Genomic DNA, 25,479 nt, shown 5'->3' on the forward strand with positions numbered 1-25,479 from the left:
CACTTGGAAGCTCTGACAGCTGTCACGGCTGGCAGACACGACAGAGCTTGGCAGGAAAGCTGGCCGTCCAGACGTATTTTACCGTCATGGAAAAGTACTGGCGAACACTGCACAGCTGGCAGGCGGCCAACAACCAAGCCAATGGCCGGGAAGCAGTCCTCAGCCATTGCCAGGCTCGAGCCGGGAAAAAGGCGAAGGCGCCCGACTGGGACTGGACAGCGGCACTACACGGCGAGCCACACCTCACGAAGAAAGCACGGCCGGAAAGTGAGCAGAGGAAGCGGAAAGTGTGGAACCGACCTCAGCAAACCTCTCACGCCAATTGCGTCCTATTCCCATTGATCACTCCCCCACGATCAATTGCCGCCTGAATATCAAGTGGTCAACCCCGGGCCACTCCTCTCCAGCAGGTCTCTCCCTCGTCAAACATCCATTCAAAATGCTGTCCAGAGCTGCCCGCCCGGCCCTGAGAGCTGGAGCCGCCGTCTCGTCCCGGTAGGTGCTCTCCCAAGAAAAAAAAATACATGTCCTTCTTTTCCTAGAGTGCTCCGTCTCCGTCCAACATCTCGTCGTCTCGCCTCCGTCTGTTCGTCAACCGCCGTGTACCAAACCGACTACAGCTCCTCCGGGTCTTCATCTAGCTCTCAGCTCTCTGTGCGACTCCGAAAAGAATGCGATGCGCCGCCGGGGCCCCGATACATGACGTCCGATATATGGAGGGGCAGCAAAGCAAGCAAGCAGGGAACGGGTTGGGTGTGGGGAGAGAGAGGAGATGACTTCGACACACATACACACATACGAGAACGAGGACGGACACACGATAGCCCCGACACATCGAAAGGAAGCTTGAAACAGAACATGCAGACTGATTAAAGGTCATGACAACAGAGCGGCTGCTCCCGGCGCGGCCACCTTCGCGACTCTCCGTGAAATCGAGACCCGCCTCAAGTCGATTCGCAACATCGAGAAGATCACCAACACCATGAAGATTGTGGCCTCGACCAAGCTCAACCGCGCCCAGCGTGCCATGACCGAGTCCCGCGGCTACGGTGCCACCAGCAACGAGGTCTTCACCAACGCCGAGACCAAGCCCCTCGAGGCTGAGGGCAAGAAGAAGCTCGTCGTCGTCTGCTCCTCCGACAAGGGTCTTTGCGGTGGTGTCCACTCCGGTCTTGCGCGCTTCATCCGTCGCCGCTCCGCCACCGAGCCCGAGTTCGACATCGTCATCATCGGCGAGAAGGCCAAGGCCCAGCTGTCCCGTACCAACAGCAAGGACATCGTCCTCAACTTCTCCGGTGTTGGCAAGGACATCCCCACCTTCGCCGAGGCCTCTGCCATCGCCGACCAGATCACCCAGCTCAAGGGCGACTACGCTTCCGTTGAGATTGTCTACAACAAGTTCATCAACGCCACCTCCTACGAGCCCACCGTCATTGAGGCATTTTCCGAGGAGGCCATCCTCGCTTCCCGTACGTCATGTCGGCCACCGTGATGCTCGTCGAGGTTTTTGCTCGCTAACATGAAGATATCCAGCCAACTTCTCCGCTTTCGAGGTTGATGAGGAGGTCCTCCCCAACCTCCGCGAGTATGCCCTTGCCAACTCCCTCTACCACGCTCTCTGCGAGGGTCACGCCTGCGAGATCTCTGCCCGTCGCAACGCCATGGACGTGAGTTCTTCTCCCGTTCCATGCCACCTCTTTGAAGTCGATGACGACGATGACGACGGACAGACTGATGCTGACGTGAATCCTCTTACCCCTTGTGCAGAACGCTTCCAAGAACGCCGGCGAGATGATCAGCAAGTACCAGATTCTCTTCAACCGTACCCGCCAGGCCGTCATTACCGGCGAGTTGGTCGAAATTATCACTGGTGCCACCGCTTCGGCCGATATGTAAACAGCTACTACAACCACCGCAGTTTATTAATAGCAGACGAAGATGTGTTGTTGAGCGAAAAGAAGGGGAGAGGAGACCTGAACGGAAAAAGGACCAGAGCCGAAATCCATCCCTATCTGCACTCCCACTTAACATTCATCATCATCCATGCCTCATCAACACGGCCGAAGTTGTGTGAGCGTATGTGGCGTGGTATATCCGGTCCCAGTCCAAAAAGTTGCGTGCCAATGTCCTCCTTTGTACCACTCGATGATGAGCTATGTAGCTTTCTCATTAGTGTACCAACGCCTTCAGTCCATAAATTGTACGACTTCTTTCATACATCTGCCTGCCTGCCCGCTCCGTGGTCAGTAAGCCGCTTGAAAGGAAACAGCTGTCGTAGCCTCATTTTTCCTCATGCAATCCTATATATCTATGTCTGTTGCTCGGTTGGGCTGAGTGAGGCTCAACGAACCCTCCAGCCAGGCAGTCATCTACATTCACTCCAACAAATCACAGTCCAGACGAGAGCGCTTACACATGTTTGACAAGCTCATCCACCAAGGTATTCGTCCGTTGGCAATTCCTCAGTAAGCAACCTGACTACGTCGCAGGCAAGTTCCGTCCAGACTTACATGTTTCAGTCTCGGTGAGTTCGTGTACATAAGCCGGCCAGCGTTTACATACAAATTTCATCCTATCTCACCGCCGCGGCCGCCGCCATGCAGCGATGCAGGTGTTTGATCGGACTAAAGTGGGTAGATAAACCCATAAAATGAAAGATGAGATCAAATTTCACCACAATTCGTCTTCGGGTGATCAACAGGTCTGCTGACTAACAGAACGGTTCAGGTTGGTTTTTTCGCCTGTGGAACTTTCTGAACTTTCTGCTCGCTCCTCACTTGCCTGGTATGGTAGAAGTTGATGCCCGCTTGCATCCAGGCCACCAGAACAATGATAAAGAAGAGTGGAACAAAGACTTACGCCGTGTGTATATGTATGTGTGTGTCTGTATGGGTGTGAACAATGTGAGGAATTGAAAGTGAAGCCATGATAAAATAAAAACGTATTTTGCTTTTTTCCTTTTGCCACCTTGGTAGTAGTGTAGACTTAGTAAACTTAATAAATACAAGTTTGTCACCAACACCTCCCCCCCCCCCCTTCCTTCTTTCATGCCTTTTTTGCCAAACGCCTGATCAGTAACATGTACATACGAATGAATGCCTTCCCCTGTTCAGCTACCTTTGAAAACAAGGCGACTGACCCCCGGGTAACACAACACCCAAGTCTTTCTGCCTTGCCTGTTCCTTCTCCTTAACCCTTTTTTGAGACCAGGTATCCTTTTGCTGCCTACGCGCTCACTCACTCACCCAGTCATCTCAACATCAACATCACTCCCCTCATCCTCCGCATAACTCCCCACCTTCTCACCCGCCCACCTCGCCCTCCTTCCATTTCTCCCAATGGCACTCCCACTGCCACTCCCACTCCTACTAGCAACGCTAGCACCAGCACCAGCAGGACTTCCACCAACCCCCTCCTCACTCTTAACAACCTGCTGCCTCTGGTGACCCAACGCACTCAACGGCACATACGGATTTCCCTTTTCATAAACCACCTTCAGCTCCGTCGCCTTCCGATCCCACTCGCCCGCCTTCTCATTCCACTCCTTCATCGCGATGGCATGCACCCTCTTGGATTCCTCCGCCATTTCCTCAAACGGCCTTTTCTCTTCGGGGGAGGCATCCTTCCACATCTTGGCGCTCATCATTCTAACTTCATTCCCCGACGCTTTCCCTTTGCCCGGTCTGCGACCGGCTTCGCACCGCTTGCGCGCGTCGTCGTAGTGCGCCTTGCTGAAGAAGATGTAGCCGGAAACCACCGGCTTGGAGGGCTTGAGCGGCCGCGGGCCGATTTGCGAGACGATGGAGTCCCAGAGGGCGATGTCGTAGGCTTCGAGGCGGGCTTGTTCGGGGTTGCGGGTGGAGGACATGGTGCCGTAGCTGTTTGTACTGCTGGTGGTGACGGTGGTGGTAGCTGACTCGGAGGAAAGAGCAGCGGCTTTGCGCTTGAGGGAGAGCGATGTGGATTCTTTGGGGATGATGAGCGGCGCGGGGATCTCGATGGGGCCGAGCATAGCCTCGAGAACCTCGGAGGCGGCGCGCAGACCGGAGAGGTAAGCGCCATGGACGGTGGCGGGGTGGGTGCCGCATGTGTGCTCGCCTGCGAAGAAGAGGTTGCCGATGGGCTTGGCCATGGTGTCATAGTCATCTGCTTTCATGTCCGGGCCCGCGGAGGAGTAACTGCCCCGCGCGAACTTGTCCGATGCCCATCGGGTTACGACGGCCTCGATCGGCTGTTGGACCTTTGAACCGTAGACGCGGCGCAGGACGTCGGTGGCTTCCTTGATGAGATCGTCATTGCAGGTTTGTTCCGTGTCGTAGCCGGCATCGCCAGCCATGAGAGCGAGGAGGACGGGTAACCCGCTGGTTTGGGTCACGTTGAACCACTGGAAGAAACGGCCTCTCTGGGAGGCGTAGTCCTTCTGGTCCAAACTGTGCCGGTTGGGTGGGTTTCTGAGGACACCAAAGATGTCGCGATCCTCATCCCAGAAGGCCTCTTTGTATACGAGGATGACCTTGTTGAGAACACCAAAGCCTAGACGTTCGATGGCACTAGACTTCCACTCCGGCAGCGGTGGCTCAAACTTGACATTACCATGCTTGAGCACGCCCAGAGGTATCGTGTTGACAACGAAGTCGGCTTCCACCGTGAACCCATCCTCGCAGTCGATCACAGCTGGCCTTGTCGTGCTTTCCGTAGTATATGTTATTTTGTTGACGGGTGACTTTCGTCGAACATCAAGCGGCGTAGGCAGCAGCATGAGACCTTTTGGTACGCTCTGATAGCCGCCAATGACCATGGTGTGACTCCCCTCCCATTCGTTACCGGCATCAATATCCCAGCCCTGGAGACTCAGCTTATTATAGTTGATAGCATTGCTATACTCCAGGTTGGCAACGTGCCAGTTCAGGAGCCTGTAGTCTTGTGCAGTCAAGTCCACAATATCTCTGTACTGGGCAATCATGTTGTCGACAACGCTCCCGAGGTTGGCACCCGGCTCTTTGGCAGGTGTCTCCAGGTCGAGGTCGGCATCTTCTGAGACGCTCTGCTTCAAGGCCCACCCCAAGAGTTTCGCTTTGTATGCTGCCTTGAGGGCACCCGGCGTGCCAGGTTCGGTGTGGACGCGGCCTGTGGCACGGTCTGATGATATCGGCACGAGGTTCACTTGTGGTGCTATGCTCTGCTCGGACACAGGCGGCGCATGCGGTTGGGCGGCAGTTGATTCCTCCACCTGCCTTATGGTCTTGTAGGCTTCTGCGGAGCTATCCTTGCCCTCGTCAATCAACTCCCTGTTGCCCTCAATCAGCTTGGACGTGGGCTGCTTAAACTTATATTCGCTGACCCGGTCGAGGCAGTCATTGTACAAATTTTCAACCAGCTGATCTCGGTGTAAATCTACCGGCTTGCCGTTCGAGTCGTACAGAGTTGTGTCTGGCCGCAACGGCCTGTATGGAATTCCAAGCTGTGCCCGGAGAAGAATGTTGATGGGATTACCGCGTTCGAATCCCGTGATAATCATTCCTCCCATTTCTGCAGTGAATCGCTTCCCTTGAAAGTTTTCTGGGATTCGGGCAGGCTTAGTTGCAAAGGGGCGAGAGTAAACCCTGCCACCTATGCGGTTTCGACCTTCGATTACAATTACTCGTGGAAGCTCTTCACCCATGTCTCGGAACTTCTTTGCATATTGCGCAAAGAGTCCCTCGAGCTGTCTCGCGCAGCCCAGTCCAGCCATACCTGCTCCCAGAACAGCGACTGTTCTCTGCTTGAGGGTTGTAGACGATGGGTCTTTGGAAGCATGTTTCTTCGAATGGCGATAACCTACGCACCCAAAGTTGATGTATCCGCGACGGACAAGCCAGTCAAAGCATAGACTAGCGGCGTCAAACCAACGGGTGTCTTTGGCGCACCCAACCGCTTCTTCTCGAGTAACAGCTATTTGCGGATTCCTAACCCATAGCCTGAGAATACCATTCCTGATATTCAGATATGTTGTTACTTGGGCATGGCTGATGTGGTCTCGAAGCATCATATATTCCTCCTGATGCAAAGCATATGGGTTGAGTCTCGACGCCTCCGCCGCAGAAATACATTGCATGGCATATTCCTGTAGTGAAAGATCGGGAGGTATGGCGATTTTGGGACGGACATTGTACCGCCGCCGGGAGGGCTCCGTCGGCGTCGCATTTGCTGCTGTATTTCGAGGCAAGGATCCTTGCGTTGGTGTTGGCTGGGTTGGTGCTTCGTGTGCTAGCGTTACCTGAACTGAATCTTCCTGTGCTGGTGTTCTTTGTACTGGGTCATCGGGGGTCGATGTGCCTTGGGCGGGAGGCTCTTCTGCCGGAGGTTCTTGAGCCGAAGATTCGTGAGCCGGATGTTCTTCCATGACTATATCCTGTGGTGGTGCTTCTTGGTCCGGTGCTTCTTGGTCCGGTGCTTCTTGAGGCGGCGCCTCCAGCATCGGGACATCTTGCGCTGGGGCTTCTTGTACGACCGCATCCGTAGCTGGAGCTTCTTCCATTGATACATCCAAGGTTTCAGTTTCTTGAGGCGGTGAGGCTTGCCTTACTGATTCCAGGACTGGCCCCTTAGGCGATTCTTCCTTGATCTTCCGCTCGAGGACCGGTGACTTTGGTTCATGGGGTGGAGCTGCAATTTCAGATACTGCGGAAGGGGGCTCGTCCGTCATTGGTAGAGGCGAAAGGCGGACTACTTCTGGTTCTGGTTGAGCTGATGGCTGTATTTGTACCTCAGCTTGTGGTTGTTCATCCGCTTGAGGAGGTTCCTCCGTATCGGGTTCCGGTTGTTGCTCTTCCGCATGCGGCTCCGGAGTATGAAATACCAGTAAAGAAGGCAGTGGCTCAGATGACTCTTTTCTTGTTGAAAGCTCCTTCGGTCCATCCGCATCCACAGGCGTCGTAGCCTTGCTTGTCACCGATGGTGCATGAGATGACGGATTCGACTGTTGGTCCGAAAGACTACTTGCGGACTGTGTGATCGGATTTTCCTGCTCCACCGCGTTATCGTCTTGAGGTGATATAAGCGGCGACAATTCTGGAAGCTCCGACAAGGGCGATAAGGGCGTTGAAAACTGGCTCGAGGCGTCTTCATTTTCGACATTTCGCTCTTCTGGGGCTTGCGATAGCGACGGTAACTGCGGAGAGCTGCATGGAAGTCAGCAAGAAGGGACAGACAATACTTGATGGCAAACGGTGGGTCAATATAGGGGTGCAAAGGACTCGATGAGGAAGAAATAAAGATGACAACATACTCATTTATCGCCAGTGGGCTGTTCGAGGAGGAAGACTCCTCCGAGTCCATCGTATCCATGTCTCCCGTCCAGACCACAATTTCCGGTGCGATATCTTCTGAACTCGTCGACGAGCTGGTATCTGCCGAGTGGCCGCCTACAGGCGTTCTTGCTCTCTTCATGGGCGGATGCCTGCCGGAGTTGGAGGGCTTAGACCGGTTTTGGCGAGATGAGCTGGATTCCTTGACGTCTTTGGTGGGACCCTTCGCAAAGCTGCTACTAGTACTCTGCCCAGGACGAGACCGCGAACTGTTGCCCATTTCTTTCAAAGGACAGCAGCTGGATGACTAGGGAAAACCGCTGGGCTGGAAGATGGGCGTGATAGGTCGGCACCGTCGTCTTCGCTCACGTTGAAGTGGACCTCCTTCCATATATACACAGGAGATACCGGATTTAGCGGAGGGTGAAGGTTAAGATCGAGCCGTTTACGGTGGTGGTGATGATGAAGGTGTGAAGATCGGCCATTCGACTGGGCTGTCTATCGCTATGATACAAGATATGCTCCGGCTTCTAAGTCTTTTGGTTAGCCCAGTTGAACATTGAAGAAAGGCCTGAGGAACCTGTACAGTGAGGGATGTGTAAACGGTATGGAGGAAAGTGGATATGATTGGACCATGTGCGCCGTTGTGTTTATATGGGTGAAGGAAGTGGACATCGAAAATGGCGTATGTACCTCGAAATATCATATCGCAGCCCATGGAGCAATGTTGAAGTTTCGTCTCATAGACGTCGTACGATTGGTATGTCGCCGTCTCGGTTTGAGATGTCGTCGAGTGGTTAAGGTGAATGGAATATCTTGCGGTGTTGACTACGACGTCTTTGGTAGGTGGTGCATCGATATTCCTCAGTTTATCAGTCGTCGTTGGTTGACTAACATAATGGAAAAAACAATATCTCTTGACTTTGCTGTTGTTGTTGCTTCAGTCCGAGGTTTGTTGTCTGGCTGCCGTTGTCTCCAGTCTGCTGATACAGTTGCACTGACGGATCTGCTGCGCGAGAACAGAACCCACTCCCACTGGTAACAGCGCCCTAAAAAGTGCGGAATGCCGGCAACGTTCAGCGCATGCTCAAAGTTTCAGTTACAAGAAATTAACGCTGCTCGTTTTGGTTGATCGTTGCAAATGCTTTCTTTTCAGCCATTACGCGTTATTACGAGTATTTGAGGTCCGTGGTCCAATCACGTGAGGCGCAGAGCGAGGAGAACGATCCCTGTGAGGAATGGGAGAAGACTCATGGTCTCTTCCATCCGGATGCTCCAAGTCTGTCTTCAGCTTCGCAGCAAACATCGATATAACTCCCCTTTACCCCTACGTATTGTGAGCAAAACCCGGATTCCCCAATTGTAGCCATAGTATGCTCCTATATTCTGCGTCTGTTGTAGATATTTCCCCCGATCGGAATCAAACATCCATCAACCCTTCGTGTATCAATCAAGCAATATCAACTCTCCGTCTCCTGTTGCACGCTCTCGGTTCCAAATGTCCCATTCTCGATCGCGGCCTCCATCATCTTGTTTCCGCTAATAATGGACGTCGTGCAGATGATAATCTTTCTCCGACCTAGTGATTCGTGACACCCAGTTAGTGATCGATTCGCTTCGTGTGCTTTTGCGGCCAGCTTGAGCAGTGCGCGTGTTCATAGGATAACGACATACCTTCTTCTTTCTTCGCAATGAAGCGAAGAGCCGCGATCTCACTGAAGCTGATGCCGCCAACGAACACGACAAACACCGTCTTCTGGCCGTCGTTGCCCGATAACAGCGCTCGAGCCTTAACAGCCTTATCCTCGCCCTTTTGCACCTCGTCAAATGTCGGACCACGAGCATGCTTGACAGCGTCGTCGAACCCACGCCATCCTTGCGCGCCTCCTGCGGCTGGTCCGGCTGTGTTAGTGGCAGCTGCTCCCTTTGTGATGGAGAGCAAATATTGCTTCTGAAGGATGCACTGGACGAGGCGTATTGAAAGAGGAGCGTAGCCGCTGTAGACGTAGGCGATATCGTTGGGATCCTGTTCGTTGACCTCGTCGACAATGAGCCGCAGTTGCTTCCGTAAGTATGTGTAGTTAGTCTTCGTTCCCGTCGCACCAACGGACCCGGTCATGGGGATCATGGATGCCAGGGGAGACGACCTCGAGAGGAACATCTGAAGCTTCTCTAGATTATGGAGCGTGAGTATGTGTTGGTAGCCATATCCTTGCAGTATAAGGCGCCGAAAATGGTCGAATTCCTTCGTCTTGATTCCGCCCGAGATACACGAGTACACGCAGAGTAGGCGCAATACTTGCGGCAAAGGGACATCGCGTGCTATTAGTTCTTCGATGGCCTCAAACTGGGAAGACGGATCTGCTCCAGCTGCGAGATTCTGCTGAACCTCCAGCATTTTGCTGAAGTGTTCCGTGCGAGTATACTTCATGATCTCCTCCGCCAGTCCCGTATGAATTTTGAGGCTCTTCTGTTCGGCCTGGTATCCCGGGAGCTTCGAGACAAAATCTTTGAGCTCGGCTGTCGTCTTGGAGCTATGCCTACTCTCGTAGTCACTCTTCAAACGACGAGCAATCTTGTTCAAAAGACTCCCCACAATGGCAAAATTGGCGTCCCGTAGTTGCTCAAACAGCTTGTCGGACGAGTCAAGTTGGACTTTGCGCTTTCGCGAAGACCCGCTATTCACGACGGCAGCGGCGGCAGTGGTTGAACCTTGTGGTTCCGGTTGTGCGCCAATGATCGTCGAGTCGACGTCGGCCTGGTTATTCTGTACACCGAATACCTCGTCGATCAAGCCCTCGTAGGTCAGTTGTGTCAGAAGGGGCGTGACAAAGTCGACTTCACGGTCGATGATGATAACACTTTCGTTCGTGGTGCTGGGTGATAGGCCGATCTTGTCTCCTTCGGCTGCTTCTTCGCCAGCGAGAAGCTCCTGTCGCATACGGGACAATAATTCAGCGACTCTCTTGGCGTTCTCGCCCTTGCCAACGATCCTGGGAAAGAGGCCATGCTTCTGTTGGATGCCCATCAACGCCTTTGAAAGCAGAAAGACGGGTGTGGGATCCTTCGCGAGGTAAAGGTCTCTGAAGGAGTCGTCTAGTTCGAGGGACAAGACATCGGTGTCAAGCGGAAAGAAGTATAGGGGTAGCTCGGCGACGTTGGTATCACCCAAGACGCCGGCCTCTTCCAACACCTTGTCTGAAACCAGCGTTCGGCGGGGTACCCAGAAGACATGGAATTCGTGGGGAGACTGGCTCTCGTGCTGTAGACGTTTTATTTGATCTGGCTAGCTGTCAGCACCTTCAGAGGTCCGCCGACTGTTTCTCTCGTCTGCGATGTCGTGGTTGGTATTCGTACCTGCTATCGTGTGAGCATGATGGGCCGACTCGCCCCGGGCAATGAAGACCACATTGCGCTGGCTCGAGTCGGTGTTGTTGTTTTCGAGGAAGAAGAAGTTATCAGCGCCATAGTCACGCAAGGTTGATGCTCCGACAAAGGCATTAAGTGGACCAGCCAGGCTCTTCTCAATCACAATGTTCTTCTTTCCACGGACCTGCACGGAATCCCACAAGCTGCCGTCAGTTCAGCACTTGCACCAAGCGTCAACGCAAATCGTTGCTTTGGGCCGATGCTGCCCAGTTCGGGTGGGTTTTGAGGGCACAATGGCTGTACATACTGATTCTAGAAGATATAGGATGTCCTTGCGACCTTTCTCTCTAATCTGTTCGGTGTCAAACTCCGCATGGGGAGCCATGGTGGTCGAGTTCACCTCATGCGGCTGTTGGTGTTGTGGTGTGGATCCTGGGACGGCGGGCAGCTGATGACGAAGAAGGAGGGTGAAGCTCGAGCTCCGGGTTTATGCTGTGCTACCAAGTGGAACTGCAGTGAACATTGGTTGGTTCACTGCGCGAACCCCAAAGCTTTGGGGTATCTCAGTGGGCTGAAGTGGGTCGATCGGTTAGACTGGAATGTTGTTCACACCCCAATGACCCTCGATTTCCGCGAACCTCCTGAGATGTAAGCAGCTAAATAAAAATGTGCATGATTGAGCACGGGTGAGGTAATCAACTGATGGAATCATCCCATCGACTACCGGTATCCGATGTGGAGAGCTCCATCGCCTACGAGTGCCCCAAAATTTCAGGGCTGAGAAGGTCCAGCAAAGGCCCGCTACGTCCGCGGCTTTTGGGGGAGGGCAACAGATAAGATATGTCTTCACCACCGGGAAGATAATCAATCTTACGTCATCTGTTGTCGATGTTAGAGAGCCCGTAGGTCCACCAAGAGAGAAACGAACAATGTCTTTCGCTACCTAGATGTATGTTCCGTATGTGGTGAGACTACCCGATGCTGGGTATAAATTGAACATCAATCTTTCTGAAAGAAAAAAAAGAAAAAAAAAGCTCGCTGTAAGAGTGCTGAGTCGAGCAATTCCGAATGCTCTTCAAGCTCCAGGCCTCCTTCCCTGAGTAATCCTTTAAGCGCCAGTATTATCCCCCAACCAAACTTGCAAATATGTGAACTCCTCATAATGCAGAAGATACGAACTACACCCAATCCAGTGTGAGTGTCCTGGCCCTCCCGATCAAACGCCGGAGGCGCCGTCTACCGAAAAAGTAACACCTTCCCATATCCCAGCGCAATTTCCGAAGATTGTCCAGCGGCTGAGACTCGCCCTCCCTCTAGACGGTATTGTCGTGATAGTAGAACTCAATATCCTTGGGGCGCTGCTTGTTGCCGCGAACAAATTCCTCATCGCCGGGAGGTCGCTCGTCCTTGGTGTTCCCGGTCAACATGCTCTGTAGACTCATGCATACGCTTTCCACGCTTTGCACGGGGCTCCAACCTTGTTGACCGAGTAGGTCGAGACAGATGATTCCGTTAGAATAGATGTGCGGGTGGATCGGAATCGGCCGGTCGGTTTGTTTGACGAATACCACTTCAGGAGGCTCTAAGTCTTGATCAGCTTTTGTACTATCAACCGCAGCCTGTATCAATCTTGCGCACCGATGGGGTATGACTGGCTGAACCGGAACTTCAGTCGATATGTCTCGTTGAGGTAAAGCGGGTTGTTGTCGAGGACTTTTATGTCCAGAAGCCACTCTTCCAAGTTGTCGGCGGAGACAAGTTCGATCCCAGGTGGCAAGCCGTTCTGGATCTGATGAACAGGAATGTTATGGCGTCAGTTGTTGCAATCAATCTCTTGAATTCATCTCGACCTATGTGGTGTGAGGTCTGCTCGGACATCCAACTGACCTTGCTCAGTTCCTTCCCCAGCCTTTTGGCAGCAAACTGTACCGGCATCTTTGCTGGGTGACCACAAGTTGCTGTTGCAGCAGCGACGTGATGGCCCGCGATGACGAACAGGCGAGCCTCGCAAAGCAATGGCAGTGAATGCGGGCTGGTAATCGTAGGTATGTAGATGACCAAGCTGGAGGTTGGCGAAGTTATGTTTGGCCAATCCTGGAGGGGCAGCAGAAGCACTGAACAAAGAGTTTGAAAGGAATGCTGGATAATGACCTGAGCTTGCGGTCCCTGTCCGTTCAAGTTCAAGCTGAGGTTTTGCTAATGCCAGATTAACTGAGTGGGTTGAACCGCGCAACGTTTGCTCTGAGTTGCAAAGGGATCACTGGTAGGGCTGAGGCTGAGAAGGGCCTCCGCAACAACAGCTCAAGACGGAAAACAACGTCCACGGGTGGTGAGACCAGGAGCGACCCAGGAGAGGGAAAGAGGAAACCGCATTTCGCGCCTGGAGGAGCCGGAGTCCACTGATTCCACGCGCGGGGACTGTCCATCGATTGGTCGGTACAACTGCAGGGCTGCGGCTTCCGTTTGGAACCAACCGCGATATTAGAGAGCCCTTTTCTCTTGGTGACCTTTCCAGCCCTTTCACTTCGCCCTATAGGTTGCAGGTTATGTTGTATTCCATCCGGCTACCACTTGTAAGTAATCTGATAAGGAGATCACGAGAGCGCTCGGACCATATCCCATGTCACACATCAAAAATACCAATCGGAGGCCATCAAGAATTTTGATATCATTTACACAGTAGTTAGTACATGGAGGAGGATCCGAAGGGGAAATCCTCATGTATTGCCCCGTTTGGTTCCATATCCGTCTCTGCAAAACATCAGACTACAAAGGCAACCTGAGGATGAGGTCGTACAGATCCATGTCCCACTATTACGTGTATACAGATGAAGCCAAGCCACGACACTGCAAGAGTAATATCGAGGTCCACTGCAGCAAGTTGGCGGTGGTGATTACTCACTCAAAGTCCGTTGTACCGTGTTCCGACTTTTCCCTCGAGATAGTGTAAGAAACAGACAATGGAGGCTTCCTCTAAAGCTCAAGTCGATGAGGAAGTTGAACAGCGGAAGACGTGAAGACGCAGAGGGAGCTCTAGAATCGATGATGGATGTTTGAAGTTTGGAAAAGTGGATCGCTAATCTGATATTGACTGGAAACACTATCGCCAAAGGCGGGCTGTGAAGGTCGATAGCGATGGCCTTTGATACTGATGATCATTGATTGCTTGAGTCTCCAGTGATTCAAACGAGCTTGATCACAATCTAGAGGTAAGCAGGGTCCAGATGGGCCGACTCATAATACCTTTCTCGGTGAGCATCCCGATCCACAGGATCGAGGTTTGAAGTGCGCCTAACCGGTGACGGGGTCGGATAAGTTGAGATGTTCAAGGGAAGTTAGGTATTCGCATTGTCTGTTTTGGTTTCGATGCAGTGCTCATTCCGTCAGGGCTGCATCTCTAGCATGACCCGACGGGAGCCCAAAGACATGACCCTTGTCGGGTAAAGATCCCACTGCCATGCCTTACCCCTCCCCAATCACAGGCTCGCCAAGACCAGATGGTGCCCCTCTTTGCGCACCCTGGGGGTCATGGCGGTTCGTGGGCTGAGCACTCCACGGCCTCCTTCATAGCCCACCTTTGCTCACGCCTTGTCGCATTGGATGCCTCTAGTTTGAATGTTGTTGCAGCGATAGCTCAACCTAAAGAAACGAAAAGCACCTGGTGTATCATTGGAATCCCGTTACCAATAACTGATCGTATCTTGCAAAGAATTTCTAAGAGTTGGGCCCAAAACAGCCCCAGGCGCACGTCAAGGTGACCCGCCCGTCTGATGGAGTGCTGCTGGCTTGGTAGAGTGGAATGATGGACGATGACGGGAGGCCAGTCAGTGGCAGTGACGGGACAGTGGAAATGGAAGAGCAAGGAGGAGCGGAGGCATCCTTTATGCCACGGGGTTTGGTTGATCTCTCTTCTCTTATTACCTCTCCCCAGCCCTCATAAGTTTCGATTGTGAAAGTCGTTTTACACGTTCCCCCCTTCATCCCTATTTCTGCAGTGAAGCGAACGACATTTCAACAACTCCATTTGGTCAGTTGCACTTGCACAGGGCTTACACCCCATCAGTTCGTTTGCAGGTAAGTACTCCCACTCATCGTGGAGTTAGTGGGACCTGCCCTCAGCCCGTATTACGCTGAGCGGATACCCCCAAGGTCCCCTCTCGTCTTACCTGACGTGTGTACCTTTTGCCCAGAACTTGAACTCTGATAGCCGCCTTTCTTGTCCAGCCCAATCTACTGCTGCCAAGCATCCCCTCGTCTTGCTCTGCCACTCCTTTGCAGCCCATTCCCGAATCTCAGCTCCTACCTCAGCCCCTCGTCCTAGTCGATCGCAAGCCAGCCTACAAGTTTCGTCCAAGTTCAAGCTCGATCGGTTCGGTTATCAGTCTCGATAGCCTCCTGCCACTTGCACACTCGAGAGCGGAAGGAAGAGAATCAAACAGCTCTTCCCCCTCCCCGGATTCGTCCATCACGCCTTCTTGATTCGTTTTGTACACTAGACATCAAACACCATGAGCTGTAAGTTCCCTCTGCTCCCGTGCGGTCTCGTCAGTCTCGGTCTGTTCCTTTCAGGTCTCCTCTCAAGTCTTCTCCCCCTCGGATAGACGAAGAACTGGCCCCCCGTCACGCCCCCCTATACAACCTCCTTTCCGATCACATCAGTAGCTGACCATGAACTCCTCACGCGCAGTCGCCACCATGCTCAACCGCCTTCACGGGCAACCCGAGAGTTACGACAAGAAGTACGCCTCCGATCCCCATTCTCGTCCGTTCGCTTGCCTCGCCTATGGTACTAACACCCTATATCAGGTCCAAGTACTCCTTTGGTCGAACGCTCGGTGCTGGTACCTATGGTATCGTCAGAGAGGCCAGCGGCCCTACTGGCAGGGTTGCTATCAAGATCATATTGAAGAAGAACGTCAAGGGTAATGAGCAAATGGTTCTTGACGAGCTAGAGATGCTTCAGCGCCTCAAGCACCCTCACATTGTCAAGTTTGTCGACTGGTTCGAGTCTAGGGTGCGTACGGTTTACGGCTGACTTGGGGCAACTACGGCGAAACTAACACTGTTTCCTCCATTAGGACAAGTATTACATTGTTACTCAGCTCGCGACGGGAGGCGAGCTTTTCGACAGGATCTGTGAGCAAGGAAAATTCACGGAAAAGGATGCTTCGCAGACCATCAAGCAAGTTTTGGGTGCCGTCAACTACCTCCATGAGAACAACGTCGTCCATCGAGGTTAGTCCACATGGTTCCTTGACCAATTTTTCAACTGCCTGGCTAACCCCTCATGTCACAGATCTCAAGCCTGAGAACCTCCTATACCTTACTCGAGATGCCGACTCGGATCTCGTCCTGGCCGACTTCGGCATTGCCAAGATGTTGGACAATAAGGATGAGGTCCTCACGACTATGGCTGGCTCCTTCGGTTATGCAGCGCCGGAAGTTATGCTCAAGCAGGGTCACGGCAAGCCTGTCGACATGTGGTCAATGGGTGTTATTACGTATACTCTCCTTTGCGGCTACTCGCCATTCCGCTCCGAGAACCTTCAGGACCTCATCGACGAGTGCAGCAGCGGCAACGTTGTATTCCATGAGCGTTACTGGAAGGACGTCAGCAATGACGCTAAGGATTTCATTCTGAGGCTTCTACAGCCCAAGCCGGAGAACCGGTGGACAAGTCAGGTGAGACTTACTCATATTCTGCTGTGCTGAGCTGACGTCGATGAATGAATACGGCTACTGACACGCATGCCCCGATCAATAGCAAGCTCTGGCTCACCCCTGGCTCCGCGGCGATTCCGCAACCAACCACAACTTGTTGCCCGAGATCAAGGCCTACCTTACCAAGGCCCGCCTCAGACGTGGCATCGAGATGGTCAAGCTCGCGAACCGTATCGAGCAGCTCAAGATGCAGGAGGATGACCCGGAGAACACGGATATGCCCGGCGATGCGACACTTGCCGCCGACCAAGCCCAGGCCCGCCATCGCGCTCTATCCGCTGCGAGCACCACGGGCGGAGCCTCAGATGCCGAGAACGCCACTGCACCCGCCGAAAAGCGGACGCTCTCCAAGACTATCAAGACGGCTATCTTCCGCGAGGTCGTTCTGGCCAAGGTTCGCGAGATGAAGGAGCAGGAAGAGGCCAAAAAGCTCGCGGAAGAGGTGGAGACGAAGGCCAAGAGCTTTCAAGCCTAGGGATGCTTGAGTGGGAACAAAGTATCATAGATATATGAGGGTGGGTTCTTGTTGCTGTTGCTTCTAATGTTGTTTGATACCAAAGCATGGGCATCTCTGGATGCATGCGGATATGATGTGAGTGTGCAGGGCATATTGCGCGTTTTGGCTGGGGTTCTGGTTGCCAGCTCCGGTACAATATTGGGCTCTGTATTTGGTATTTGGATTGAGCGCTTCAATTACCAGTATACCCGGGAGGAAGTGGAAGTCAAGGCTATGCGTTCTTTGCGATCAGTTCTACCCATGGGGAACTCTTGGAGCGGTCCACCAGCGTTGAATATAGTATGAGCAAATCTTTCTCGTTGATGTTCGCACGTCAAAACGTTGCTGTTCCGCGTAGTGATATAACAGGAATATGGTCCTGTCAGTCAACTTCTGCTGAGGAGGTCGGGATATGTATCTGAACCATCCCTGAGCGTATGATGATGAAGTATCTCAGACCCTCGGGTTTCCATCCGGTCTTTGGCTTTTCATCCCATCAGTTCGAGACTAGCCTCCTCTTCATCCTTCTTCATCTTCGATATCTCTATTTTTGTCAAATCCTTCGGTGCGCCAGCCCTCAATCTACGTGCTACCTATGACATTAACCATGGCTTGGAGAAAAAGACTTGATCATCAAAGACCAATTCACATTGAATCAGGGACCGGCGCTGTATTTCTCTTGGTTTTACGCTATAGTTACTCTGTTTGATTCTTTGCATAGGTAAATAGCACGGAGATATGAATTGTAGATACGTGAACAAGTAAGTGTAGGAAGTTTATCAACAGGAGGATGTGGATGTTATTTTCAATTGGTGTGTATATGTAGATACGTAGGTATCTAATACGAGTATGTATACATGTGTGTAGTATGTTTGTTCGAAACATTTTCGAGGTAAAATAGTGAGTAAACTGTCAGAAGCGGCTGCTACTTTTAGATAGCGTTGTTGTTGTTGTTGTTGTTGTTGTTGTTGTTGTTGTTGTTGTTGTTGTTGTTGTTGTTGTTGTTGTTGTTGTTGTTGTTGTTGTTGTTATTTTTAACGTCTACTTCCGCCTCCCGTAGGGCATGAGACGTGCCGCACCGGTGAGTCTAGCATACAAAATTAAGAGCAGTGCCCTAATTGTCCACCAAAACCATTAATCCGAGGGCAAACCGAGGCCTACTGCCATAGATAGCGTTGTTGTGTGTGTATGTGTGTGTAGTGTATGTAGAGGTTAAATACCTTGAGCTTGGATATTTAATATTCCTATTACATAGCTACCTCTATCTAGCTATCTAGCTAGCAGTGTTATTGGCACTGACATATCATATCATGCGGGTTTCCCAGCGAGACTTACGGAATTTGATATGTTCTTGTTCACATTGTTTACATTGTTGAGTTGGATATCTACGTGTCAGATTGTCAGAATCCATTTTTCATTTTTTCCTAACTGGACTCCATTCATTCGCGTGAGAAGCGCGACTGATGGATGTGAAACTGAACTTCCATAAGTAAGGGACGACGGTAGTGGACTGGCGCGGAGGTGGGTGGCATGTAGCTAAGATAGCGTGGATAGGTCTTGCCTCCCGTCTTCACTTTTCTTTTGTTCCTTCCCTTACCTACCGTTACGGGAGGTCTGAGGTTAGGCTGGTTTTAGACACGCCGCGTCTTGCATTCACACTTTGCCTCACTTGCTTCACTCGAGAAGCAGCGAAGACAAATGATTACCAATGAAAGCGCGTGGTTCTGTGTAATTATGATTATTGCCGTGAATTATTCCATGCATCTTGGGTTTTGAGTTGCGGTTCACGGTCACGGTCACGATGCAGCCCAAACATTTCGGACGTCGTCTTTTATACTTGTGCCTAAACATGGTCGAAGCCACTGAATGGATATATGCTTTGTGTGTGATAGACATGAAAGCCTCGTTTAATATTAACGAAAACAAAACAGCAAAGAGGACATTGAGCAAAATGACCACTCCAAAGAGTGAAGTGTCCTTGTTATTTGATCCCAATGTGCAAGAGAGCGCAAAAGGGATGTTGTATATCTGTCAAAGCCAAAATTGCAACAAGTGCATCTCCTCCGAGTCTCCCACATCCCATCTCCCCGTCCGTTTATCCTTTCCCAACCAAAGCCAAGTCAAATTGCCCGCCCAATGATTAGAAAAAAAAGATGGATAAACAGCGATATATACAGAGAAGATGAAATCCCAAAACCAAAACCAATGTGACTGAACTCCTTCGCCATGTGTGTGTAAAATAAAAACAAATTTGACTCCGCCGATCCCCCAGATTTGATGACAAAGATGATGATGAAGAAATGGTAACCCCGGTCTAACTTTTCTCGTGCAACCAAATTGCACAGATTTGGTACAGATGTAGAACAAGATTGACTTGTATAGTGTACAAGTGATTGGCATGATCGCCAGTGGGGGGTTTTTGTGGTCCCCGTAATGGTCCCCGCGGTGATGAGATGTTGGATGGGTAGAGAAAAACACCGTTCATTTAACTGTCATGCACGAACTTTTTTGCCCTGGACCCTTTCTAATGATGTCTGTGACGATAAAATGGAATTTGGATGAAATGCCGGTTGGCGATCATTATATTTCATTTTGGAGAGTTAGGCGGGGGTTAGCTCCGCCAAGACGGTTTCGCAAAGCTCCTCGTACCGTTGGGTATCGAATCGCTTGCGCTGCCAGCCATCCTTGCGCAGCCGCTCAATGCGAGCCTGCCTGTCAAGCGCGCGGAGCTCCTCCTTCCCTACGCCACTTCCTCGGGTAGGCGACTTTGGAGGCTCGGTTGCCATGGCTTCGAGCTGCTGGTCGAGATTGGCCGAGTGCCTCTCGAGCTGTTCACGAAGTTCGTGCAGCTGATCGCGGAAACGGTCGATCGATTTTGTGATGTTGAGAGTGTCGTCATCCTCCTCGCAGTTCTCGAATTGTTGGCTGTCCGTATTGAACGGGAGCGGAAGCTCGAACTCCTGGTACTTCGACGCTGATACTTCCGGAACTTTTTGTGTATTCGTAGCCGGGAAAAAGCCGAAGTTCATACCCAAAGTCGGTGAATCAGGGCGGACCATTGGCTCAGAGAAGCCGAAGTCGAATTCCTCATGGGGAACGGAGAATGATACCTTTTTGACACGCTTTGTGGGGTTGGCCGACTCTGATGTGTGGTTTGCCAGATCTTCCTGGGAGAAAACCGAGTCGGTTGGTGATGACATGCGGGTTTCTGGGCTCCATGCCCGTGAATCGATGGATGAGCTGATAGAACTAGTGGGAGAGTGGCAGCTAGATCCAGAAGAAGAGAAGGTGCCGGAACTGCGCCATGCTTGCTTGAGAACAGAGTTCTCAGCAGCACTGATGAGTGAGGCAGCCTGTTCGAAGTGGGTGCGAGCTTGCTGAAGCAAGGTAGTCCGGAACATGGAGGCCGTGGGTAGAGGTCGGGCGCAGATTTCCATACAGGTGGCAGCGTAGAAGTGGAGGTAGATCAAGTAAAGCGGTTCGACGCGCACATCCTCCTTGTCCTTGATGTTGTCTAGGATTTCGATACACCGCGCTGAGCATGCCCTATACCTCTTGCCGATATGTAGCTTCTTGATCTCGACGATTGCTCGCTTCCATTCGCTGCGGTTTTGTGGTAGCGCAGGAGTGGCTGGAAGAGCTGGTGACGCAGGGCCGGATGAAGATGACGTGGAGGCACGGGCAGGCACAGGGAGTGACTGTCGCTTGGGTACGCTTTGCCTTGCAAGAGCAAATGTGGAATCTCTGTTTGTCCTGAATGTTCGTTCTGAAGTATGTCTGCGATGTTGCTGTTGTTGGGGTTGTGGTTGTTGCTGTTGTGTGGGCGCAAGACTCGTCCGCTTGCTCGACCCAAGCATAAGAGGAATTAATCCAGCCATTTTTGCGTTACCAACCGGCTGTTCGATCACCTAAAACGCTGTTCCTTCCAGATGACAGTCGAGTGTCGTCGATAGTCGTCCTCCAACGCGCAAAATTTTGCAGATAAGGGAACCGTCAAGGTTTCACACCAGGTGCGGAGAGCTAGGAATCCGATATCCAATGGCGGCGGAACAAGTGTTGATAAAAGACAAAAGGTCGACTGCGGGGGCAAGGAATATGCTTGAGATAGTACGGGGAGACAATGGAAGATCCGTTGTCTTATCTGTGGAATAGCACGGGGAATTCCTGTGGTAACCCGGGAGAGGCCTGTTGAATCCCGTTCGGTAACTGGGGACGGGTTGTCAAGATGGTTGGAGAGATGGTCGGTGCTTGTTGTTGTTGGGGTGTTTGGGCCTTATCACTGCACGTTGATATGCTGTCGAGACCGACGGAGAGTTCGAAATCGACGTATCGTTCACCAAGAATGCCGAGCAGCTAGTACGTAAGTCGAGAAAAGCACGAGGCGATGTTATTTTGTTTCCGTCAATGGCCAATGAATGTAGTCTTGTTGTTTGTAAGTTGGTGACAGCTCTGATATTGACAGTGGGTGTCCGTTGATTGGGCAATCGGCTGTTAGTGAGGTTGCTGTGTGGGAAGAAAACGAATGGACGGCACACGATCTGTCAAAAAGAGGAGACAAGAGGTTGATGCCAGGACGAGATGTCTGATTCTTGGGGACTGAAGAGCGAGGAGGAAGGTGACGAAGGTGGGATGAAAGACGGAATGGATGGGACCCCAGGGACGGTATACTGGAATTGGGAAAGGTTATGGAAGCATGGGAAGCATGAGAAGGTACCTGGGCCGGGGCTCACGCCGGTTGCACTGGTGGTGGGACGTACCCGGGCCGGTGACGAGAGATTTTCCAGTGATTTGCCAGGGGTCCCGTTTTGGAAAGCGGGTGGGGACACAATGAGACGCTATCCCTTTATCGCGCTGGCGGCATTCTTACGCGACACACTAGGCGAGACTAGGGCGTACCGTCCCTCTGGCATTTCCGGCTGCTTTTTTCCCACTGTCGCCCACTTTTGCTGGCTTGCCGGGCTGCAGCTGCTGCAGGTCGCCAAACAATGGGCGTGGATTTGGGCGTGTTTGTGTTCCTGCCACTTTGCTGCCACTTTCTTGACACCCGGCAGTACCCACTGGAAGGGGGCATCCACATGGGGAGACAACCTAAATGTGGATTCCCTCGCTCGAACATGTGGAACCTTTGGGTGCCCGTCGAGGTTCCTGGCGATGGGGCGCCGATGGAGTCCTCGTACTGGCGTACTGCACCGAACAATCACGGAACGGTCCAAAATAGCAGCGAAAAAAATCATGCGAAGCACCTGGAACTTCGCCTGGAGCTCGCAGGACTCCCAGCGGTTCGGGCGGTCATTTGGCTGATTTGGGGACCCCGGAATCCGATGAGAGACACGCATCTGGACTCTCCAAACGGTGGAACCAGAGACACCACACAGTCTCGACAAGGCCGCACGAGATTGGATGATTTGGTACTGGAAGTGGAAGCTGGGAAAAACACGAGGATGGAAGGGGACGCAAGGACTGAGAGTCAGAGAGGAACAGGCCGGGTCCGTGCCTGTTAACCGATCACCGCACATCTCCCACCCACCATCCTCAGGCACTCTCCCACCTCGTCGCCCACCTCCCGACTGCATACGCAAAGCACAAAAAGCACAGGCACAGGCACAGCAGCAGGGCACATGCACGCTGCAGGTCCGAGGCTTTCATGATTCGAGGCCACTGAGCGGCACTCTGAGAGGCACGCATGACAGCGGAGACGGCTATCGCGGTGGAGGTTGGAACGAGGGTTGGAGCACTTTTTACCCCTGAGCATCCCGCACATCTTGCACCTGTTGTGCAGCTTCAGGCCCCCGGTTAGTCACCAACGCGGAATAGCGTCGAGATTCGCGATGGCTTCCTTGCTTTTCTGGCTAGCACCGCTTGGGAAGCTGAGTTTGCAGCCGGCAGCCGGGTTCAGGGACCCGACGCAAACGATTCGTCCTCTTGCGTGCCGTTATCCCTCTTTCGGCCACTATCGACGCTGCCCCCTGGCTCGAGTACAGTACGTACATTCTCACACAGAAGTATCGAGCATCGTGGGACAGGTCAAAAGTCAGAAGGTTGACAAGACGGGTCGTGATGGCCAAAAGCCGGGAACCAAAGTCAGGTTCCCGTACCTTGCTAGCTTGTCCTGAGCAAACCTTTTCGGTCGCCTCCAACTACACTGCTAACAACAGTACACCGCAACCCGCCGGAACTGACAGAATTCCAGCTTTCCCGGAGACGAGACATCTGTACCTATTTCTTGTCCTGGTCCAGATGCCCGTGTTCTACGGCTGAGGGCTGTGTCGAGTCTCGGGAGGCCATCACGGTTACACTATACATTCTTCGACAGCCTCGTCACCCGAGAGGCGCCAGTGAACAGCCTGCCATGGCCTCTGGACGTCGTGTATCGGTGGTTTCGCTGATACATACATCTCCAACACCCCAACGCCACGGATGTGATATTTCTTGACATTTCTTTTGCCCTCCAGGCCCTCTTCAGCTTTCAACCTTGATTGCTCACCTAAACCTCCCTCTAGTGCCGAGCGAATCCATAGCCCCAACAAGGTCAGGACTCACCAATTGGGTTGGAACCAGAGCGATCATGGATCCATTGTGCGGTGTGCGAGTTCCACTCGGCCCGCATACTGCGATGTAGTACTCCGGTTGGGTCGTCGTTATCTGGAACTCCGGAAGACAACCACGGTCGACCACGGTCCCAGCCCCTCTCCGCTTCCATGTTACCCTGGCACCGGACCGGTGAGCTTGGAAAGCAGAACCGCTGGAAGACGGGATAGAAACTCGGACTGTTCAAAACTAGGCACCACGCAGGTCTGAACGTCTGGTTGTGGTGGGTGCACAAAACAGTCACAAAGAGACTTCATCGATATTGAAAGATTCACTCCTTCAGACGCGATATATGAACAACAGCCAGCCACCTACCCCAGCTATACTTCTATAGGCCTTCAGCATGTACAGAAGGATGAGACTTGATTCAGAAACGGAGTGTGAGGTTACCTCGTTGTAGCCGAGCTGTGCTATATAAGTCACCCATCCTATATATCTTGACTCAACTTCAGCCGGCAACATGTAACCATACGCACACGCTCAACCAACTATTAGCATTCCCCCTCATGAGCACGTCGATGGTTGTTTCATGCCAGACCTTCGACGAGTCTGCTGAGTATCTCGCTATGATTGCCAAGCGCAGCGTAACACCATTCCAGATATCTCAATAGGCACCGAAGCTCTAAAGGGACCCGGACACTTCCAGTCATGGCAAAGCCGGCGGAGTGTGCGTCTATGGTGAAACAGTCCGCTCGATTTTGACGTTCCCGCACACACTGGGCTTGAGACATCAACGTTTTTAGGGCAAGCAAGAGTGGCTGCCGGTCAGGGAACGTTGAAGAAGCTTGCTTCTAGTTCTAGCGCACAAACGCCAAGCCGAGCTGGAAGCGATAGATTCGGGCTGAACGTAAAACGCTTTTGACGTTGAACAATCGAAGCCCCCTATCTCATTCACCCACTACCCCTTATACTTTTCCATTCTGGATTCTTTATCAACTTGGAACTAGATGGGCTAAGGTTGACTGATGGTTTCTGCCTCTAGGTCGCACCGGCCTCGTGACCATGCCCCGGTTCTCAGTCACACAACCGAACCGAGAAAATGCGGTCGGCATTTCCATCAACAAGTCGCACAACTGAGCCTCTTATGTCAACAGTCAACATGACTTAGATGGCAATGGTGCAATATACCTGGGGGCAAGACTATGGACATCGATTGAAGAGACACAGTGGAATTCATTCCCCTAGTTTTTATCTGTATGTGACCAAGAAAGGTTGAATCGTGGCTAAAGCAAATCGGCCTACACCGACGTCCTCATCAAGCATGCGATACGTTCGGAACCTGCCAGAAAAGCAAACACTTGAATGGCTACATATGCGCAAGGAGACCCTTGGTGCCAGTCGACTCTGGAGGTTTGGAAGTTCCAATGGCGCTGATATAACTGGAAGGTATTGAAGCAACGTCCTGCCCTTCGCAAGACAATGACGATCGACCAGTTTGTCCATGGCGTCGTCGAATCCAACACTCTCACTGAACTCCATACGAGCTTGGAACGCAATACCTCTCATTGTCGGCCCGGATTGAACGGGGAGTCCGAAGCGACCCCGGGTTTTCCATCTCTCCGCAATCTTAAAAAGAATGGTCTGGACTAAAGAACAATGGTTGGAGTATCGTCGAATGGCACACGGCATGCTATCAGGCTGTTATCAGAATCTTACCAGATTTCGGCGCCATCCAGTTAGTGCCCGTTAGTGGCGTTTGACTCTACCCACGGAGCTGGTGGTCAGACAATAGCAGAACCAATTGGACTTCTTTCCGGTTTCTTTTGTAAGCGAATCAAAACCGTCGATGATGCCTTTCAAGGCACCAGCTCTTCAAGAACAAAATGAATGAAGCATCATGCAAGGCGCAACGGAAGAATGCCTGATATTTGGGCATTTCTTTCCAGCATTATTGATGATGCTTCAAATGCTGAGTTGAGCATTGAAGTCCCAAATACGACTCCGGCTCTATTGCTGTTTTCGGCTCACGGAATCTGACCCTATACCAACTTCCATCTACCGAATCCTCGATCCTTCTAT

General features: G+C 52.1%; 6 protein-coding genes across 6 annotated transcripts; 2 read left to right on the top strand and 4 right to left on the bottom strand.

The window, feature by feature from the left end:
* Nucleotides 1–235: 235 nt before the first annotated feature.
* On the top strand, nt 236–2,235 carry SMAC4_04615 (uncharacterized protein). The gene is made up of 4 exons (XM_003345336.2): nt 236–495; nt 889–1,469; nt 1,534–1,667; nt 1,768–2,235. The coding sequence occupies exons 1-4, from the start codon at nt 440–442 to the stop codon at nt 1,894–1,896; spliced, it is 900 nt and encodes a 299-aa protein (XP_003345384.1). The 5' UTR covers nt 236–439; the 3' UTR covers nt 1,897–2,235.
* Nucleotides 2,236–3,241: 1,006 nt separating this feature from the next.
* On the bottom strand, nt 3,242–7,566 carry SMAC4_04616 (uncharacterized protein; the record flags this gene model as incomplete). The annotated part of the gene is made up of 2 exons (XM_066090141.1): nt 3,242–7,160; nt 7,268–7,566. The coding sequence occupies 2 exons, from the start codon at nt 7,564–7,566 to the stop codon at nt 3,242–3,244; spliced, it is 4,218 nt and encodes a 1,405-aa protein (XP_065945719.1).
* An 838-nt stretch (nt 7,567–8,404) lies between these two features.
* Nucleotides 8,405–11,077, bottom strand: SMAC4_04617 (uncharacterized protein). Its single transcript, XM_003345338.2, has 4 exons — nt 10,963–11,077; nt 10,644–10,839; nt 8,961–10,568; nt 8,405–8,865 (listed from the first exon to the last, which is right to left on the bottom strand). Exons 1-4 carry the CDS (start codon nt 11,038–11,040, stop codon nt 8,747–8,749), a joined length of 2,001 nt encoding a protein of 666 aa, XP_003345386.1. The 5' UTR covers nt 11,041–11,077; the 3' UTR covers nt 8,405–8,746.
* Nucleotides 11,078–11,575: 498 nt separating this feature from the next.
* SMAC4_04618 (uncharacterized protein) lies at nt 11,576–12,992 on the bottom strand. The gene is made up of 3 exons (XM_003345339.2): nt 12,543–12,992; nt 12,294–12,444; nt 11,576–12,237 (listed from the first exon to the last, which is right to left on the bottom strand). Exons 1-3 carry the CDS (start codon nt 12,588–12,590, stop codon nt 11,969–11,971), a joined length of 468 nt encoding a protein of 155 aa, XP_003345387.1. The 5' UTR covers nt 12,591–12,992; the 3' UTR covers nt 11,576–11,968.
* Nucleotides 12,993–14,475: 1,483 nt separating this feature from the next.
* Nucleotides 14,476–17,654, top strand: SMAC4_04619 (uncharacterized protein). The gene is made up of 6 exons (XM_003345340.2): nt 14,476–15,170; nt 15,343–15,394; nt 15,462–15,669; nt 15,734–15,890; nt 15,952–16,337; nt 16,420–17,654. The coding sequence occupies exons 1-6, from the start codon at nt 15,164–15,166 to the stop codon at nt 16,849–16,851; spliced, it is 1,242 nt and encodes a 413-aa protein (XP_003345388.2). The 5' UTR covers nt 14,476–15,163; the 3' UTR covers nt 16,852–17,654.
* Nucleotides 17,655–18,708: 1,054 nt separating this feature from the next.
* Nucleotides 18,709–21,829, bottom strand: SMAC4_04620 (uncharacterized protein). Its single transcript, XM_066090142.1, has one exon. It carries the CDS (start codon nt 20,748–20,750, stop codon nt 19,473–19,475), a length of 1,278 nt encoding a protein of 425 aa, XP_065945720.1. The 5' UTR covers nt 20,751–21,829; the 3' UTR covers nt 18,709–19,472.
* Between the last annotated feature and the right edge of the window lie 3,650 nt (nt 21,830–25,479).

The sequence above is a fragment of the Sordaria macrospora genome, chromosome 1, assembly GCF_033870435.1.
Source record: "Sordaria macrospora chromosome 1, complete sequence".
Classification (NCBI taxonomy): Eukaryota; Fungi; Ascomycota; class Sordariomycetes; order Sordariales; family Sordariaceae; genus Sordaria; species Sordaria macrospora.